Below are 17,952 nucleotides of genomic sequence, written 5' to 3'. Positions count from 1 at the left end.
TGGTAATAAAAGTAAAATCCAGCAAGCATTATTTTACATACCTTTGCTATCCTGTCAGCTGTTTCCTTACAGAACTGAGTTGGATTATCAAAATGTTGGATCAAATGAGGAAGTAGGCACAAGATGTTCAGGGGAAATCCTAAACACATACATAAACACACTTATATGAGCTCTAATGATTCTAACATAATTTAATGTGGACTGTGTGTGTATGTATGTGTATCTTTCTGCTATTTAAGCACTCTTAAGAGTATGATATACCTACATTCATGCATATATATATATTGTATAAACATGTATTATTATATCCTATACATCATATATGTATAGACATTGCATTCATGCATAATATGTGTGTGTGTCTAAGTAGGTAGACAGATGAAACTAAAATCATCACTGGATCAATTAAGCAAAGCTGTCAAGAAACTCAGCAGCTTAACACAATAAGGAAAATTATTTATATAATGTGCAAATGTTGGACATAGTACTTACAGAGCTTTTTAGTACAAGATCACAAGAAGTAATACATAAACTCTTCAAGTTATTTGTCAGCAAGTTTGAAGTAATTTATATGTCAATACATAAAGTTTTTGTGCAGTTTTTTTGGTACATAATGACTGTCAGTAATGTATTCCCACTTATTAGCACTGCACTATCAACAGCTACAAAAAACATTTGACTGAAGGGAGTTCCTTTCAAGACAAATGCATTACCTCTAACGATTTTGATTATACTTCACTTGATTAAAAAAACATCACATTTTCATTATAAATATATTTACTAATGATACCTGCTAGCTGAGAAGGATCCACCAAAGCATGCCTGGAAATTGTGATGAGTTTACTGAGGAGGTGAACTGTCATTTCTTGTGTGGATGCTGAAGTAAAGCCTTTTAGGAAAAGCTGCTGAAGGCCTGGGAAGTTATTCCATTTCAGTTTATTCTGCACCTTTTCTATCTTTTCCCGACTCTCCAATTTATCCAGAGGCAAGTGAATAAGAAGTTTGTTGAGCAGTTTGAGAGCCAAAAGGTATTCGTACTCATAGTCTGACTCTAGCAATGAAGTTGCAATCCAAAATATGGTGGCCATCAGATTGACAGGATCAGTAGTTGGCTGCACATCATACATCCCTCCCTCCCTCAGGGAGGAAAGGCTTCTAGTCCTGGCCAAACTTCCACCATGATTTATCCTTCCATCCATTATATCCAGTGTGTTGCTCCGTCGACGGTCACCTCTCCTCTCACTGATCAAATTCAGTCTCAAAGAATTACTTCTTGTATTGTTGTAGTATCCCAAACAACTGCCACTGTTAATGGGACTTGTGCTTAGATTTATCTGTCCAGTGCTTTTCCTATTAGCTGCATACTTGTTCCCCATTACAGAATCATGGTATGAGGTTCTAAAATAAAAATCATTATAACATGTTATTCAATGCAAAATGCAGCAATATCCTTTAGAAAAAGGAAAAAAAAAGATCTGACACTAATCACAAAGATAGACAACTCGGTGAGCATTACTACAGTATGTGGAAATACATGGAAAACTATCACAGTATATGAAAATACTCTATTGAGAATATTTCTCTATGTATTATAATATCCTTGCAGCATAAGAATAAGACTTTAGCACCCCATTATCTTTTTTACAACGTATATTCATTACAATCACCTAATGCCCTAATAGTTACACAGCAACTCAGTAAAAGAAGGAAAAAAGCATGTAAAAGATGATTTTGAATTGAAGATCTAGCATTCCGACTTATCTTCTTAATAGATGTGATAAAGGTAGAGAAATAAGTGAATTAATAAATATGTAGTTTTTGCTTATTACCTTATTTTTCTCTTCTAAAAAAAATCAACTACTTCTAGTTGTCACTCATAAAATATTTAGAAATGAAAGAAATTCTTAGAAATATGAACATTTTCAGAAACCTTTTGTATGCAATCAAACAAAAGAAGATGTATATTCAGCAATTTTCTTCAATTTTGATAAAAGTTATTGAGCTAACCACTCAAACTGGAATGAGACACAGAAAGAAAGGACTCAGACTGTTCAGTCAGACTTCTCTCACACATGGACAAAAAATCTAAGGCCTAAGAAAAAACAGCATTTTCTACTGCTGAAGAAATTTCTTCTATAGTAAGATTAGAAAGTGGTTTGAGAGCCCTGAGGAGAAGGATTTGAGTGTCAGTTGATGAAAGATTCAACACCAGCCGTTAATGTGCACTTGCAGCCCAGAAGCCCAACCATATCCTGGGTTGCATCAAGAGAAATGTGACCAGCAGGTGGAAGGAGGTGATTCTGCCCCTCTACTCTGCCCTTGTGAGACGCCACCAGATCCAGTTCTGACATCCCAACACAAGGACATCAAGCTGTTGGAGTGTGTCCAGACGAGGGCCACAAAGATGAACAGAAGGCAGGAGCACCTCCACTATGAAGACAGGCTGAGAGAGTTGGGGCTTTTCAGTCCAGAGAAAAGAGGGCTCTGGGGGGATCTTATAGCAACCTTCCAGTACCTGAAGGGAGCCTACAGGAAAGCTGGGGAGGGACTTTTTATAAGGGCAGGTAACAACAGGATGGGGGAAATGGTTTTAAACTGGAAGAGGATAGATTTAGACTAGATATTAGGAAGACATTATTTTCTATTAGGGTGGTGAGACACAGGAACAGGTTGCTCAGAGAGGCTGTGAATGCCTCTTCCCTGGAAGCATTCAAGGCCAGACTGGATGAGGCTCTGAGCAACCTGGTCTAGGTCCCCTGCCTATAGCAGTGAGGTTGGAACTAGATGATCTTAGAAGTCCCATCCAACCCAAACCATTCTATGACCCTATGATTGGAATAGAAGTATAGATTGCAACAAGATTTTATATCTGTAAACTTTAAATTACTTCTTAAATATTACACAAATGGGGAAAAATAAGATCCCATGAAATTATATTATTTAATCAAGTTCATTACGGCTTGATAAAGTCCTGAATGTACTCACAGTGCCCCTTTTGAGAAATTTCAGAAGAAATGACAGAACAAATTAAATGGAAGTTTTTGAACCAAGAGGCTAATTTGGAATGGTAGCAGATATCTGCTTCAGCAAATCTAGGCTCTTATGGGTTTTGCTTGGGGAAGAATGCTGAAAACATCAGAAAAGAAGAAGCAATTTTGCTAGTGAGATATCACTACCCTGCAAAGATGATAACTAATTATTTCATTACATAAGTAACAGAGATCTTAAATAATTCAAATGTATAAAAACATAGAATATAGCTTGACTAGAACTTACTGTGAAAGAGCAGAAAGCAGATCATAATGCTTCATGGTTTCAGCCAACGTATCAATAGCAGATTCTAAAGTCAGAAGCAGTTCTATGACAAAACCCTGGGGAAAGCCACAGGTCATTATAAATTATGCAGTATGCGAAAGGGAAATCACATCACAACTATTGAGTAGCAACATAAAATCAGCATCAATAACTAGATTATTCTTATGCTTCAGTTAGAAGATGACCTTGAAGAGAAAGGTCAAGCTGGCTACAGTTTTAAGATGGGGAAAAAAGTCAAATGACAAGCCCTTCAATGCATTCCTAAAATTTCAAAAAATTCATTCGGATTTATACTATTCTTTAACTATGGTCTCACCCTTGGTTACTTAGATTCTCATTTTGCAATATTGAAAGCTTAGATTGAATTCTTTAGACATGACACCAAGTTGGTGTTTTTAACACTTTACCTGAGTTCTTAATAAAGAACACAAAATTATTTTTATATGACTGATATCAGGAATCGTTTACTATGAAAGATACTGCATTTTTAAGAAACAGATGCATCAAACTCTTGTAAAGTTCACTTTACATAGCAAATCTCATTTTACTAGGTGAAAATTCAGAAAATGTAATGACTAAAACTGCTTTGATATACAAAGTATCTTCAAAAACAGAAGTAACCAAATCCAAAACTCTTAAATTTGGCCATCATTAAAATAATAGACAAGGATGTCAATTTTCTAATAAAATTAGGGGGTAAAAAAAATCAAATACCTGAGCTTCTTCTCCTGCATCTCCAACAGTTTCTACTAATCTGGAGAGAACATCAGAAAGTGTAGATGCAGTAAGAGGCTGCTTCAGAGCCCTGAAGATCTGAAAGGATCTTCCAGCATAGTGTCGAGAGGAACACGAAAGAGCAGTTTGCAAAGCAACTTCACTTAGACAGTGTTCCAACTGAAATCCTCCTACACAAGAAAATAAATACTTAGATATCACAGTGCTTCATTAAAGAATCCCACAAACATAGCTGATTTTAATTAACAGTATAACGGTCGAAGTCATCCTTAACTACAAAATATTCCCATCTCCTACAATTTTTCTCAAGGAATACTCATTTGAAAAATCTTTGCAGGCATATGAACGTGTTTTTCACAATATTTAACACTTGAGAGACTTGCTGATAATAAAACACTTATGATTTGAATGTCACGTCTGCAAAATAGTAAGATCTTTATCTCATTCCTAGAATATTATATTCAAATCCGATTCAACAGAAGTATGAACTGAAATGTGTGATGTACAAGAAAAATCAGTACTTTTTAGAAGCAGGAAGCTATCATAAAGTCATTTCATAGAGTATCTGTAAACTTACTGGCACTGAAAAAACATCATGCAGTTTGCAGACTTAAACATGCCATCATATTTTGACTGTTTTCTAGCTTACCTGAGCTAGACTGTTTAAATATAGATACCACATGCTTTAAAAATACAGTTAACTGTTCAGCACTCTTTATATTAGGGTTCTTAGCCGAAACATCTTCATGATTCCAAAGCGGCCCTCTTTTCCTAAAACCATAAAAACAAAGCAAACATGACAGAATGAAAATCACAGCCTTTGTCACTAGTGTTAAATGTTATTTTTGCCTTACATAACTGCAAAATAATCTACTGCCTATCACATAAATGAAGCCACTTAGAATTGCAGTCACAAATCAAAGAACTTTGACAACAGCTTAATATTGCTACAATAATACACCGAAAAGTAAGAAACAGGGAAAAGCAGTGTATCAATTCTAAGTAAGCAGTGTAAATCTGCAGAGATGCTCTCCATTAGCTGACATTTAGGGACCTAACAACAAGCTGGTTACAGCTACCACCATAATACTGTTAAAAACACATTCTTTCTTATCTTTTTCTTCTCAGCAATAAACCACACTATTGTGATTTCAGGGCTATGAAAATCTCATAACTTTTGATTAAGTAAATTGAATTTCCAACTTACACAACCTTGAAAGCTTTATGTATACTATTACATAAACTGAAGAAGTGTTGCTTCTTTTTTTTTTTTTAAACAGATGTTCTTTGCCACTAATTCTTCTTCCCTTCCCCCCAGTTCCTATCTTTTTTCTGTAAGTCAATCTATAGTCTTTTCCCACAAATCTTGCAGCTTCCTAATCATTTTTTTGTATTTTTTCATCAGGATGGAAGAGACTATGTGGAAAGCAATGATAATGAACCTGTGTAGAACATGGTAAAAGACTTTTAAACACTCAGGATGAGGAAATTCTTTCAAATAGTTGGAGATCTAGGGTTGTTTATAAAATGCACCACATAAAAACTCTTCCGGGTTAAACTCAATGTTCTTACTGATACAGCATTTTTCTTAGCAAAAATGAAAACTAAAATCTTACCTTGAGGTAATGAATTCTATGAGAGTTTTTACTTTTTCATCCTGCTCTACTGAAATGTCAACCTCATTGAGGATGGTGGTGTGCATATGAGACATGGCAGCACTCGTATTTCCTAAACTGATGCTAGAAGAGGTAGAACTTGAACTAAGCCCTGAGTCAGTCATTGGGGAGGGCTGGTAATCAGGTATAAAATCATGAACACCTGTTGAAATGAAAAGGAGACCATTATGAGCTCAACAGTTCAATACTAAATAAATAAAAAGAAAAATTAGCCCTATAAAAATTAGTAAATTAACAAATATAGTGAGAATAATTTCATGGATGCAATAATTTCAAATGAAATCAAACAAACTTTCAAAGCCTTAGAATGAGTTGACCCTTAATAAGGAACAGTTAGATTCCTCCTTTTGAATCACCGGACGCTGTTTGATTTTTGTAATGGTGATATAGTGAAACAACAGCTCAACAGTCTCTGAAGCATCTCATCATAGAGTAGAGAAAGTTGAGACAAGTGATCCAAACTGCTTAAAAATAACATGCAGATATATATATATATTTTTTTTTTGGCTAAAAGTCAGTCCCATTGTAACTGACAGCACTTTAAATCAGAAAACACTAAGTTTTAACTAGTGAATCAATTCTAAGTAGAGCCTTTCTGGCTGCACAGCTTCTGAAGTTAGGTTAACACAGTGGCTGCTCTCCATGAAAAGAATCATGAGGCCATGAAAGAGAAATGTACAGTTTCTTCACATTATGTCTACAATGACAGGCTGCTAGGAGAAAGCAAACAGATAAAAGACGAGAGTCATGAATCTCTGGCTGTAACAATTGTACATAAACTTGAAACCCACTGACAAACACCAATAAATAAATAAATAAATAAATAAATCTACTGAGCTACAGGGCTCAGTACCTGTTTCAAAGAAAAGTTCAAATCAACTTGCTTGATCTTGTACTAGGTATACATACATGTAAAGATCTTATTTTAATCCCCAGATGGAAATATTTGATACTGATCATATTGCAGTTCCCCATTAGATATTTTTGTTCAGTAGCCATAGCATAGTATTGTGTCACATTTAGAAAGTTCTGCTCAAAACTGCAAAGATTAGGAACAGAATGGTTACACGGGTGCATCAGTAAAGTTCTGTGAATAGGTTTACATAAAATAATTCATTGATTACACCCACTTTTTAATTCCTCATAACCATGAATTATCAGACGCAGAAAACAGATGCATATTTTTGGTTAAAAACGAAACCAATTCTGATTTCAGGATGGAGCTGACAGATTTTATAGCAACGTGCTGCCACCTACTGAATTCCTATGAATTACTCTTTTCGCTTTTCTTTAGAAAATACCTTAGGCTCACACCTATTACATTCACGGTTACACACACAAAAAAATAGAATTTATTGCATAATTATGACATTGTGATGTTTAGGCAGACCTCACAAGAATATTCTGCTAGGTTACTAAACAATGACAAAAAATAACGAAGTCCAAAATTCAAAGTTTTTATGCGCAAGTAAGAGATGCATTTTCCTGTTGTTTTTTTTTATTTTATTTTAGAAGCATCTTAAAAACTGTGCTATTACAGATCCAAAGCACAGAATTTCCTCTTTTTTTTCCATTATTAATTAATTGCTCAACTGAGCTCTCAGCTCTGACAATGGGGCACAAAGTGCAAATGTACTTTGTACTTACAGTACTCATTTGGTCTTAAAATATTTTTTAGCCAGCTAGGTAGAGCTGAAATAAAATGTAGTTTACTAGCAAGGGCTCTGAAAAGTAGTTAAGTATAAGAGATCTTGACAATGCCTAGAAGTAAACTTCCCATGTCATTTTAACAAGTCTAAACCATACCTGTAAAAGTATAATCTAAGTGTGTAGTTTGCTTGACAGTGAGCATCCTGGACTCATTGAACTCTCTGTTTCTGAGCAGGACAGAAGCAACAGATTGGACATTACTGCCAGATCCCATCACTATCAGCAGATGCAAAAGCAGTCGTTTACAATGCTCATACACTTCAGGGTGACAGTGGTCAAAACCTACCACAGATTTAAAAAAAAAAAAAAAAAAAAAAAAAGGTAAAGTTTTATTAAATGCAGAGAACACATTTAATTCAATTATTATAATAGCAGTTTTTAATTGTTATATCTTATCAGAAAATCACATAATGAAATAAATAACGGCACAATGGTTACTGCTAGATACAAAAGCTGTTTCTTCCATCCTTAGATGTTTTTTCAGTGTTCAAATACAAAAGCAAAGCATGTAGTTTAACAAACATAAAGATATCCTCATTTCTTACACAGCAGTCAGAAATTAATATGTTCTCTGTATGAAAATTACAACAAAGACAAACAGAAAGAAAAAATAAGCAGAATTTCACTTTGTCTTCTACATGAAGACAGAGGGAAAAGAGGTACAACAAATTGCTTTTGAACTCTAGCAATTCCTCTTAATTATATTCATTTTAACCAAGTTGAAAGGTATTCAGGTGAAATATTTTTCAAAAGGAAAAGGAATGCCATTTTTATTTTTGAAAGTAAGTTTTCAAATAGGCCATCACAGGTATATATATAGTGCAGATTTTTAGCAATACAGCAGTCCTTTCCATGTTTTGTGTTAAAGCTCTGTCTGTAAATATTAATATACTAATGAAATTTAAATACAATGATAAACACTGATTTAAATGGACAAAAGAACATCTATGTACTTAGGAAGTATTTCTAGAAGAATGTTGGTACCTATAAAAATGGCATGAAGCAAAAGATGCAAGTAACCTCCCCATTCCACCTTCACGCTGTGGTCAACTATCAAGTCAGTCAAAAGGATCACTGCTATGTTGCATCTAAAAACAAAAATAAATCTGTTACCAGAACATAACATTCAACTTTTATGTACAGATGCAAAGAGCTTAAAATGCTTCTGAACAGTATTCTCTCAGGTCTAGTTATAAACACCCACAAACTTGCGTTAAGGGAAATACGTATGCTCACAATGAAGATGAACTCCACTTCCCCAAAATAAAAGGCTTAAAAAGGCTTAAAGATCTCAAACAGATGTGCAAAATCACAGAAAATAATTGTACAATCTTTATCTGTTATCTTTAAATCTGTTTAAATTCCTATATTTGTACAACACAAATTGAAAAGTATTGAATTGCCACCAGCAAGCATTTACAACTGTCAGAACAATTACCTGTGCAGAGACATGCCCGGAGAAGTTGTTTCAGGCAAATAATCCACTAAGGGTGACCAGCAACCTCCATTGGGTGGAAAAGGAAGAGGCTCTCCTTGATTGTGCTCCATCACCTTCAACCGCCAGTTTGAATACAGAGGCATTGAATCACCTAACACAACAGATGAAAAAACAAACCATAAAAATAAAAACAAACGCCCTCAATATGTGTAATTTTTTATTCTACAAGTCTTCTAAAGATTGTTATACAATATAGAAATTGTCTGTTTCCGTTTTACAGTCTTTTGAACATTTTTAAATTCTTGACAAACTGAGGCCTCTATGCAGCAGTTGAACACAGGCAATAATAATTAAGGTGAGTTTGGTACAAGAGCAGAGACAGTTAATAAGCCCCTGTTAAAGAAATGCCTCCAAAAGTAGATGGGAGTTTTAGAAAAGACTGACTTTTATCCTTGCACCTGCACCTCAGAAAAAAACAGAACACAGATCAGAATAAATCAATTAATTAAAGCAAGCTTGAAAATTAATTAGAATACACTGCAAGATTTTTCTTCCCTGCTATACTTCGCTTTGATAAGCATTCTTGATAAGCATGTTCTTTTTTAAACAAGTACTGCTGCTGTTTAAAAGAATAATCACTTCTAATTTTATGTCTTTGTTTTTTCTTTTTTAATTGATTTTCTATCATCTTTTTCCTCATTCATTTAATTTTCCACCTGTGAATCTCTTTTCTATTTCTTCAGCCTAACGTTCTACCCTTCGTGCTGATGAGGCAAAGAAATGGAATGAAACTGCTTCACTTGCAATGATGTTTACAACTCATTCTGGGTTACAAGGCAAGGAAAGAAGGCAAGTTAATCTCCCTTATGCATACTGCAATCAAATATGTGCAAGATCTCAACAGCAGAACAAAGACTGAAGAGTGTAAAATAATAATGATAATAATAGTTATTATTATTATTATTATTTAAAATAAGTTCATGCAAAAACCTCTTTATCACTACTTCCTTATGTTCCAAAATCTTCAGCAAAAGCATTAATTTTTGAAAATTTTACACACAGAAATATTTATAAATTAAAATATTACTTTTTTCCTCTTCATATGATCCTCCAGAGCTGCTGCTGTAGCGAGATTCTAGTCTGTGGTGCTGACGGTTTAAGTTACTGTTCAACCCGCTGTAAATGTCCAGATGTGCATAACTGCAGGAACAAATAAAGAGACATTAGTAATTGACATTCTGTTGTAAAAACCAATTAGGGTCTCTGTTTTTCAATAAAACTGTTATGCAAAAATGTTTCATCTCACAAGGACAATACAATATGATATAAAACATCTCAGCTGTGTAGGACTTCCTGCAGCAATGCTACATAAGAGTATTTGAGGAGGGAATCCAGTACAAATTGATTTGATAAATCATTTCCATTAGCATTTAAAATATTAACGTGTTGCCATTAGACATTCTTCTCACTAATGATGAAATGATTCTTTGATCTTCATTAATCTGATAAACTAGAAGGAAGTCAGAGAAACTGAAGTGCTAAATGCATGATTTCCAAGCTCTTTTGACACAGCCTCTATAACTCCTTCCTCCTCCCCAGCCCAAGATATACACACTATATCATATCAAAAAGCATTTACTCTAGAGAGACTTTAGACAACACTATAATATGCCAAAACTTCCACTGACTTTCAAACCTGTCATCGTTACTCTACAAGCTTCGTCAGCTCAATCCTGAAAAGTAGCCAAATACTTATCTGTGCCTGGGTAGGACAAATTCTGAATGACACCTCAGATTTCATAATCTTTAATGATTTGTTTTAATTGAAGTATGAGGCATGTATCTGCCAATATATTTACCAATCTAATTATATTGATATCATCATCCTGGAGAAGAAAATTGTTCAAATGCGAAATTACATTGCTATAATTAGAGAAATACAATTACTATTGTATTTGCTGCAGAAATATTTCTAAGGCTTGGAAACAAGACATTACAAAATGACCTCCATTACAGCTACATTACTCTACAGTAATGGCCTGTGCACACATTTTTATGTACACATATTCTCTAATGCTAATCAAGGAATCCTTGCTCCTCTTTCACTGTAAGCTAGCTCACATTTGACGCACAATGAAAGCATGCCCACAGCAGCTTTGAGTGAGCATCCCAACTAATTCCACATCAGCTCTTTGCTTTCCACTCCATTCACAACAGTACTGCTATTTGGGAAGTTCCTCCAAAAGATGACTCGAGAATCTCAAAAATGAGGGAGGGAGGCATCCTCCTATTGCTACACATAGACATTAACATGTGCATGGGAAAATAAACTGCCAACATTTGGATATCATTGATTTCTTGTGAGCTAGGGAACCGATATCAGAATTTGTTACATTAATAAACGGGTTGTTTTGCCTTCAACATATTCATACACAATTACAGTATAATTTCTCTTAGGTAAGCACATAAGTGATAAATAACTTATTCAGACACTTAGATACAGCAGTGCAAAGCCTGACCATTAATCCCAAATAGTATTCCAGTTTTTTTGCTTAAAATCAAATTGTACTCACTTACTTCAACATGTATTTCCTGCAGCACAGACCTATCAAAGCCATTGAGACACAAGTATTTATAGAAGCTACCAGGAATTCTTCTGTATTTTAATTATTAACTGATCTCTGAGGAGATACTTACTTCTCTTCAATGCTGTCTTTTATATGTTTACTGTCAGGGTTGCCATCTGTGGGAGCTACCATTGTATTGCTACTAGAGGTGGTACCTGTGAATTAGGGACAAAGACACTGGTAACTGAATAAAAAAGCAAAGCAGACTTAAGCTATATACAACGAGCCTTATTTTCTTGTCCATTCCAAGACTCCTAAACAGGCACGTGCTATAGCAACAGGCACAAATACAAACCAAGCAGAAGTGATTACTTTCTCATAGGAGAAAAAAAAACGTTGTGTAGACTAAAAGATTCTGAACTGCCACAGTAATCTCACTAACTGGAAAAAAAAAAAAAAAAAAAAAAAAACCAAATAATTCCAGGAATCTCTAAGTCTTCAGAGTAAATGAAGTAGAAAGGCTTGTTTTTGAAGCAGGACCTAGATATCTCCTTTCTTTCCTTTATTCCATTCATCTGTAAAATGCAGTTGGATTTTGGTATGCAGTTCATTCAAAACACAAACAGATTAGGGATTAAAACCTAACAGTGTTCAATGAAGCTTATATCAATCTCTTTTTAAGAGAAACTATCAACCATCACACTTACCTGATCATAATTGCAAAAAAATTTTCACCTTCTTCTCCCTACTTTCTTACAATGAACACTTAAGCATAAGTGCTCCATACTACTTTTAATACATTTTAAACACTTTCATGAACAATGCAACCACCTTGTTATCCAGCAATAATAGATTAAGTTCAATAAATTCTCACCTGAAGTGACAGAAGGGATTTTATAGCTGGAAGTAATGCGGTAATACGGTGGATTATCCATATGGGTGACTCCTGAACTGACAGGATCTGTAAGCTGAAGTTCACTCACCAGCTCTTCCAATAGTTGCATTGTTTTGTCTCTACCCAAATAAACAATAACTTTCTTTACCTGCCATCAAATAAAAAAAGTACATGTACATAAAATAGTAATACACACACATACAATTCTTACCACAGTGATTTAGGAAGAAAAAAAAAAGATTTGATCATCTCAACTCATTAGAAACACTATCTACCTACAGTGCCAGTGAGAATACCTGCAACTGATTCTAGTTCTAAAAGCAAACAAAAACACTTTCCACAGACAAAAACACCAGCAAGCATCAGAAACATCACAAAAATTAATCTTAGTGCAATAACCATTGTTTAAGAAACATAATAGCTTTTTCTAACAAAGGTTTTAGCAACATCTAAGATTAAGATTTGGACAATGGCTCTAAGAAATGGTAAGTAAAATGCTAAGTAATTTAGGATGTTTGACTCATGAAATTACTTTGTCTCCTGGTTCAAACTATATTGGAAAGATCTGGGGCTTCACTGCTAGATTTTCTGATTTGCAATGAAAACAAATGCCACCCAATGAACTTAAAATGACCTTTGGAAGAACACAATACTGTAAGGCCTATATATTCTCAGACACACACACATACATACAAGAATACATACTTATCACAGATATCTCTTTCTTTCTTTGTTTACTTCATATCTACTGCTTTGGACTGTTAGCAAAACCAATTGCAATTCTCTGATGAAAATAATAGTTATGGAGCCACCTTATTTCTTCCTAGAGAACAGAAACTATCTGTGTCTGCTGATTTGCATAATATGATGGAAAGAAATTGATCAGTGCATATATGGAATGAAATCAATCTAAAACTAGCCATCAATCAAGTTTCTTTTTTTTAATACAAGGGAACAAAAACGCAAAAACAGGTGTTCAAGAAATCTTTTCCTTTTTAAAAAATTTACTTACTAAATAATGTCTATGGTCCATCTAGGACACCCTGAATTTTGACAGTTCATAACTGATAGATGGCTTTGTTTCAGACTTATCACCAAGTAAATTGCAGTACGTTATTTCTACTTTCATAAACAGAAAACTACCAGCATCAGAGAAATTATTTTCTCAAAATCTTTTGTTTCATATTACGAATACTTGAATCATTCATCTTCAGTGGCATGCTTCTTTAATTTCAAAAGTTTTACAGGCTTTCAGCATACCATATATTTATTACACTGGAAAGCATTCGTTGCCTCTTGTCATTGAAATAGCAAAACATTTCCTTTGCCAGGGACAGCTAGTGTCCACTTAATCCTCTAAGCCTATTTCTAGAATTAGTACACTAATCACAGAAAGGTTGAAGTTGGCAAGGGACCTCTGCAGGTCCTGCTGCTCAAGAAGAGTCACCCAGAGCAGGCTGCCCAGGAGCACAGTCCAGACAGCTTACAGGGATCTCCCAGATTCCATCACTTCTGCGGGCAACCTGTGCCAATGCTCAGTCTTTACCTTCAAAGCACTGATGCTGAAAGGGAACCTCCTGTTTTTCAATTTGTGCCCTCACCCTGGCACTGGGCACAACCAAAGAGAGTCTGGCTCTTTGCTTTGTACCTTCCCTTCAGGTTTATATACACTTTGCACTTGATGTATTCACAGTGTACACTGGTCATAAAACATGGAGTGATACTATTACACTGCTAAATGTGGGTATAAGAAATATTACCTCATCTTTTTTGCTTGGTGATCTTTACCGCTAGCGTTAATTTCTAAAACACCAGTGACAATAAGGAGACTCATACAATGTACTTACATAAGGCAAAAGGCTGGGTTCACTGTTCACTCCACAGATACTGATCAGGAAGTGCAGAATTATTTTCAGATTCTTTGGCCAGCTGTCTGCCAAAGTAGTCCAGACATTTTCAATCTCAGACCAAGCCACTTCATCACCATACTGGAAAACAAAGTAAATTATCTTTCCTGAAAACTCCAGCAGAATTTTTTTTTCAAGACTGCCAAAAAAAAAAATCATCAGTGTCTTCATATATTTACAACTCCATTTTCATTCAAGATAAATAAATTTTTCAGATGGAAGGTATAGAGTTGCAGCCAGATATTCAACTAGAAAATCTGATTGGGTCTCTTTACCAGACTTTTATAAGACAGAATATCCCTCATGTATATCCCATCAGATGATATCTTACTAGTTTTATGCTTTCATTGCTTTTTTATTTTACTGCTTTAATAAAAATTAAAAACTAAAATAAGTTTTGTTATTTATATACAGTAACCATATTATTTTACAAGAGCTGCTCCAAAAGGAATGCCTCCTCTTTTATTATGTTGGTCAATGACATTAGGAGTGGGTTTTGATGGAATGGCAGAGGAGGCTGAATATTCCCCACCAATATTCCATTACATTTTGTTGCTGCATGATGGATGGCAACGGAGGGACAGTCTGACAAAATGGCATCTGACATGGACGTGCATATGTAGCAAAGGTATGTCACCAAATTTCCCCACGTGGAAAAAAATGGCACACATTGACATTCATCAACACTTGTTGAACATTTATGGAGTGCATGTGAGTATGACATGGCAGTAAGTGGTGCTTATCAGAAGTGGCAACAGAGGGTCACTTCCACTGGTGCAGGTTTTGACAAGCATGCTATGCAGGCTCTTGTTTATTGCTGGTGAAAATGCATAGCTAATGGTGGCTCCTATATTGAAAAATATTGTTTTGTAGCTGAGAATTTGCTCTATCAAGCAGCTTTACTTCCAAAATTCCATTTTGAGATCACACATACAGAGTGGACTAGGTAATATCTATTAAAACAGACATCTATCTAGAAAAACAGTTATATGTAACTGCTATATGCAATAGCTACTTAACTATTTCTATTACATATTTCTTATAACAACTCAAAACTGTAATTTGTGTATTCACAAGTAAGCAGACTAATATGAGCAGTAACTCTTGGAAGTCTGTAACACAGTATTTCTGAACAGTATTCTCCCTAAACACAACAGTTGGAATACCAATTGGTTTTACCTTTGCAGTCATATACATAAGGTTGTTCAGGACCATGGCTGTAGCCTGCGGTGATCCCCAGCCTTCTCCTCGTAGCCAGCGCCTACTGTTTACCATTATTTCTCTATCCTTCAAAGAATCTTCTTCATCTTCATCTTGCCGCCGAATGGTTGGCAAAGGTTTCAAGTCCACCAACTCAATATTGTTCATCCATGGCAGCAGATAATGCAGCATCACCTGTCTCCCAGCCGGGTGAGCCGTTTGGATTCTCTGACTCACTTCTGTGATTCACAGATTATATACATAGATAAATTGTGGATCATTAATTGGAATTACTTTGCCAATAACAATCACTACTATGAATCCAGTACATCACACTACCATTAAAAAAAAACAATACTGACATAACTTGATTTAACTGACTAGTGCTACTTCATAACCACCATCTGTTCTTCAGTAGAGCTAGTTGAAGACTCTTCTGACAAACAGCATGGTTGAAGAAGCTGAACTGCTGTATGCATACATACACATAGATTTGTATGCACAAACAAGAAAGCATATACTAGGTTCTGATAGTTTTCTTAATTGCTGAAAGTTCTGAAAAGTAAGCTTAACATTCTCTTTCTCTACTTTATGCTTGTTTCACTTACCAACTCTTGCAAAATACAAGCTAGTTTTATTCTATTAGTAGCTTTTCATTGAAAATGGTAAACAAAATCCAATCTCTATGCACCAGTTTCATTTCTATGGAAAGGAAAGCACAAGTAATGCTTTCCAGGATAAAACTGAGTCTTGATGAAAAAAGTATGCATTGCACATTACATGGTTAAAAACATGGCAAACTAGACTGAGGAGCAGAGTTTCAGCACTGCTCCTTTCCTATATAAACAGTGAGAACAAACCAATTCAAGTCACCAAGGGGAAAAAATACACTATAACATATCATATTGTGTTTAGTAAGTTTTAAAAATTATTGCCTAGAAAAAAAAAATTCCTCTAATTGAGGAGATAGCTGAAAACCTAAAGCATGTAAAAATGTGCCAATTTGGCAAAAAAGCACTTTAAAACTTTTCTTACATTTGTATTTGCTCTTTTTTTTTCTTTTTTTAATTTATACAAGAAGTTATTATACAAGAGGTTATTATTCTGCAGCTATTTAAGATGCTACAGAATATTATTTTTAAGTAATCTACAGTAAACAACAATACTTGAAAGAATAACAGAAGAATAATTTTGAAAGTCATTTGGAAATTATTTTATTAATACATGATTTCTCTTTAGTATATTAGAAAGTCAGCAAAATATCTTTTGATTCATTGTTTCCTCTTTAATATATTACAAATAGAAATGAAAATTGTTACTCAATAAATTCAATTTTCTCCACTTATTATGAAGACAGTCTCTTGTGTTCCTTATTTTAGTGAATTATGAACTATACATTTTCTAAAAGGTTTCAGACCTGATGATCTTTATATTCATTCATTTTAAATCATACCTGAGAAGATGGCAAGTGTTAGCTCAGGATAAGTCCTTGCCAATTCTTCTGATAGTTGATAGTATGACACAGAATACAGATGTGGTAAAGGAGAAGGCTGACCCAAAACTCCATCTGTCCTCTGAACTTCCAGTTTGTGAGCATAACGGAACATCTTTGGTTCCAAGATCTACAACAGCAACATTCATGATTTGAAGCTCTGTACAGTTATATTAGAAGTTTTTATTTAAAAATCACCTTTAAAATTTATGCATCTGCTCCCATTTAATGGCTCGTATCAGATAGGTCTCCATACATCTCCTTCATTCAATTCCACTGAATAGCTAACACTCACTTCATTTGATGCATTCTCAATGAAAAATTCTTGAGGTTTGCTTTCTCAAAATAACTTGTCCAATACATTTTTTTCCATAACAAATTGAAAAATACCATTGAGTACTTTTATTTCCAAACAATATTATTTCTGCTCGAGACAAGTATAGAAGAAAAGCAATCTTTGATGTGCCAGAGATGCAGAGGGAGGCTAAAGCAGTTCAGCACCTTCAAAACTAATTTTGGCTGATCTTAAGCAGCAGCGTTCGCTTGATAAGAAAGATGGGACTGAAAGGGAGAATGCTGTGAGTGTTGACACATCAGCAACAGTACGAATTCAGAAAGGATTTTACTGTTTAATTTAGCTGACAAGGATCCTGGGAAGAGCCTCTGAGATGACTTTTGGTATGAGCAATGAGCAGTACATCTATATATATTTTTTTTAAATATTAGTGCTGCCTGTATTACCCCTAAAAGTCCCTGGAAAGGAATTAACAGAAATAAATGACTAACAACAACTCTGCTAACACCTCCCCGTGTTGATGGATAAGGAAAACATTTGGCACCAATGCAAAAATCAGGAAACTGACAGCTACATTGGTAAAGAGAGCAAAGGAACAGAAGCAACACACCTCTCTGAGAAGCTTTTAGAAAAACTGATCTATACAACACTTCTGTAGTGACAAATCAGAAAAATCTTCATTTAGGTTACGCATCTTAAAAAAGCGTATGTTGTGAAAATGT

General features: G+C 34.8%; 1 protein-coding gene across 6 annotated transcripts in view; it reads right to left on the bottom strand.

Annotated features, from left to right (window-relative positions):
- The window catches only part of FRYL (FRY like transcription coactivator), a 153,235-nt gene that overhangs the window by 31,800 nt on the left and 103,483 nt on the right, over window positions 1–17,952 (bottom strand). For all 6 annotated transcript variants that reach the window (XM_042872197.1, XM_042872192.1, XM_042872193.1 and 3 more), the window contains 15 exons: window positions 16,897–17,065; window positions 15,423–15,682; window positions 14,184–14,324; window positions 12,316–12,484; window positions 11,572–11,656; window positions 9,962–10,074; window positions 8,875–9,025; window positions 8,421–8,524; window positions 7,533–7,718; window positions 5,667–5,868; window positions 4,700–4,821; window positions 4,030–4,220; window positions 3,277–3,371; window positions 791–1,398; window positions 42–139 (listed from right to left, as the gene is read on the bottom strand). In XM_042872197.1, the coding sequence (XP_042728131.1) occupies window positions 42–139; window positions 791–1,398; window positions 3,277–3,371; window positions 4,030–4,220; window positions 4,700–4,821; window positions 5,667–5,868; window positions 7,533–7,718; window positions 8,421–8,524; window positions 8,875–9,025; window positions 9,962–10,074; window positions 11,572–11,656; window positions 12,316–12,484; window positions 14,184–14,324; window positions 15,423–15,682; window positions 16,897–17,065 (2,694 nt within the window). The remainder of the gene's footprint in view (window positions 1–41; window positions 140–790; window positions 1,399–3,276; window positions 3,372–4,029; window positions 4,221–4,699; window positions 4,822–5,666; window positions 5,869–7,532; window positions 7,719–8,420; window positions 8,525–8,874; window positions 9,026–9,961; window positions 10,075–11,571; window positions 11,657–12,315; window positions 12,485–14,183; window positions 14,325–15,422; window positions 15,683–16,896; window positions 17,066–17,952) is intronic.

This window comes from Lagopus leucura, unplaced genomic scaffold (assembly GCF_019238085.1).
Source record: "Lagopus leucura isolate 7727_CA_CO unplaced genomic scaffold, USGS_WTPT01 Super-Scaffold_100004, whole genome shotgun sequence".
NCBI classification, from domain to species: Eukaryota; Metazoa; Chordata; class Aves; order Galliformes; family Phasianidae; genus Lagopus; species Lagopus leucura.
Note: the sequence above shows the minus strand (reverse complement) of the source record. Positions and strands in the feature narration are given on the sequence as shown.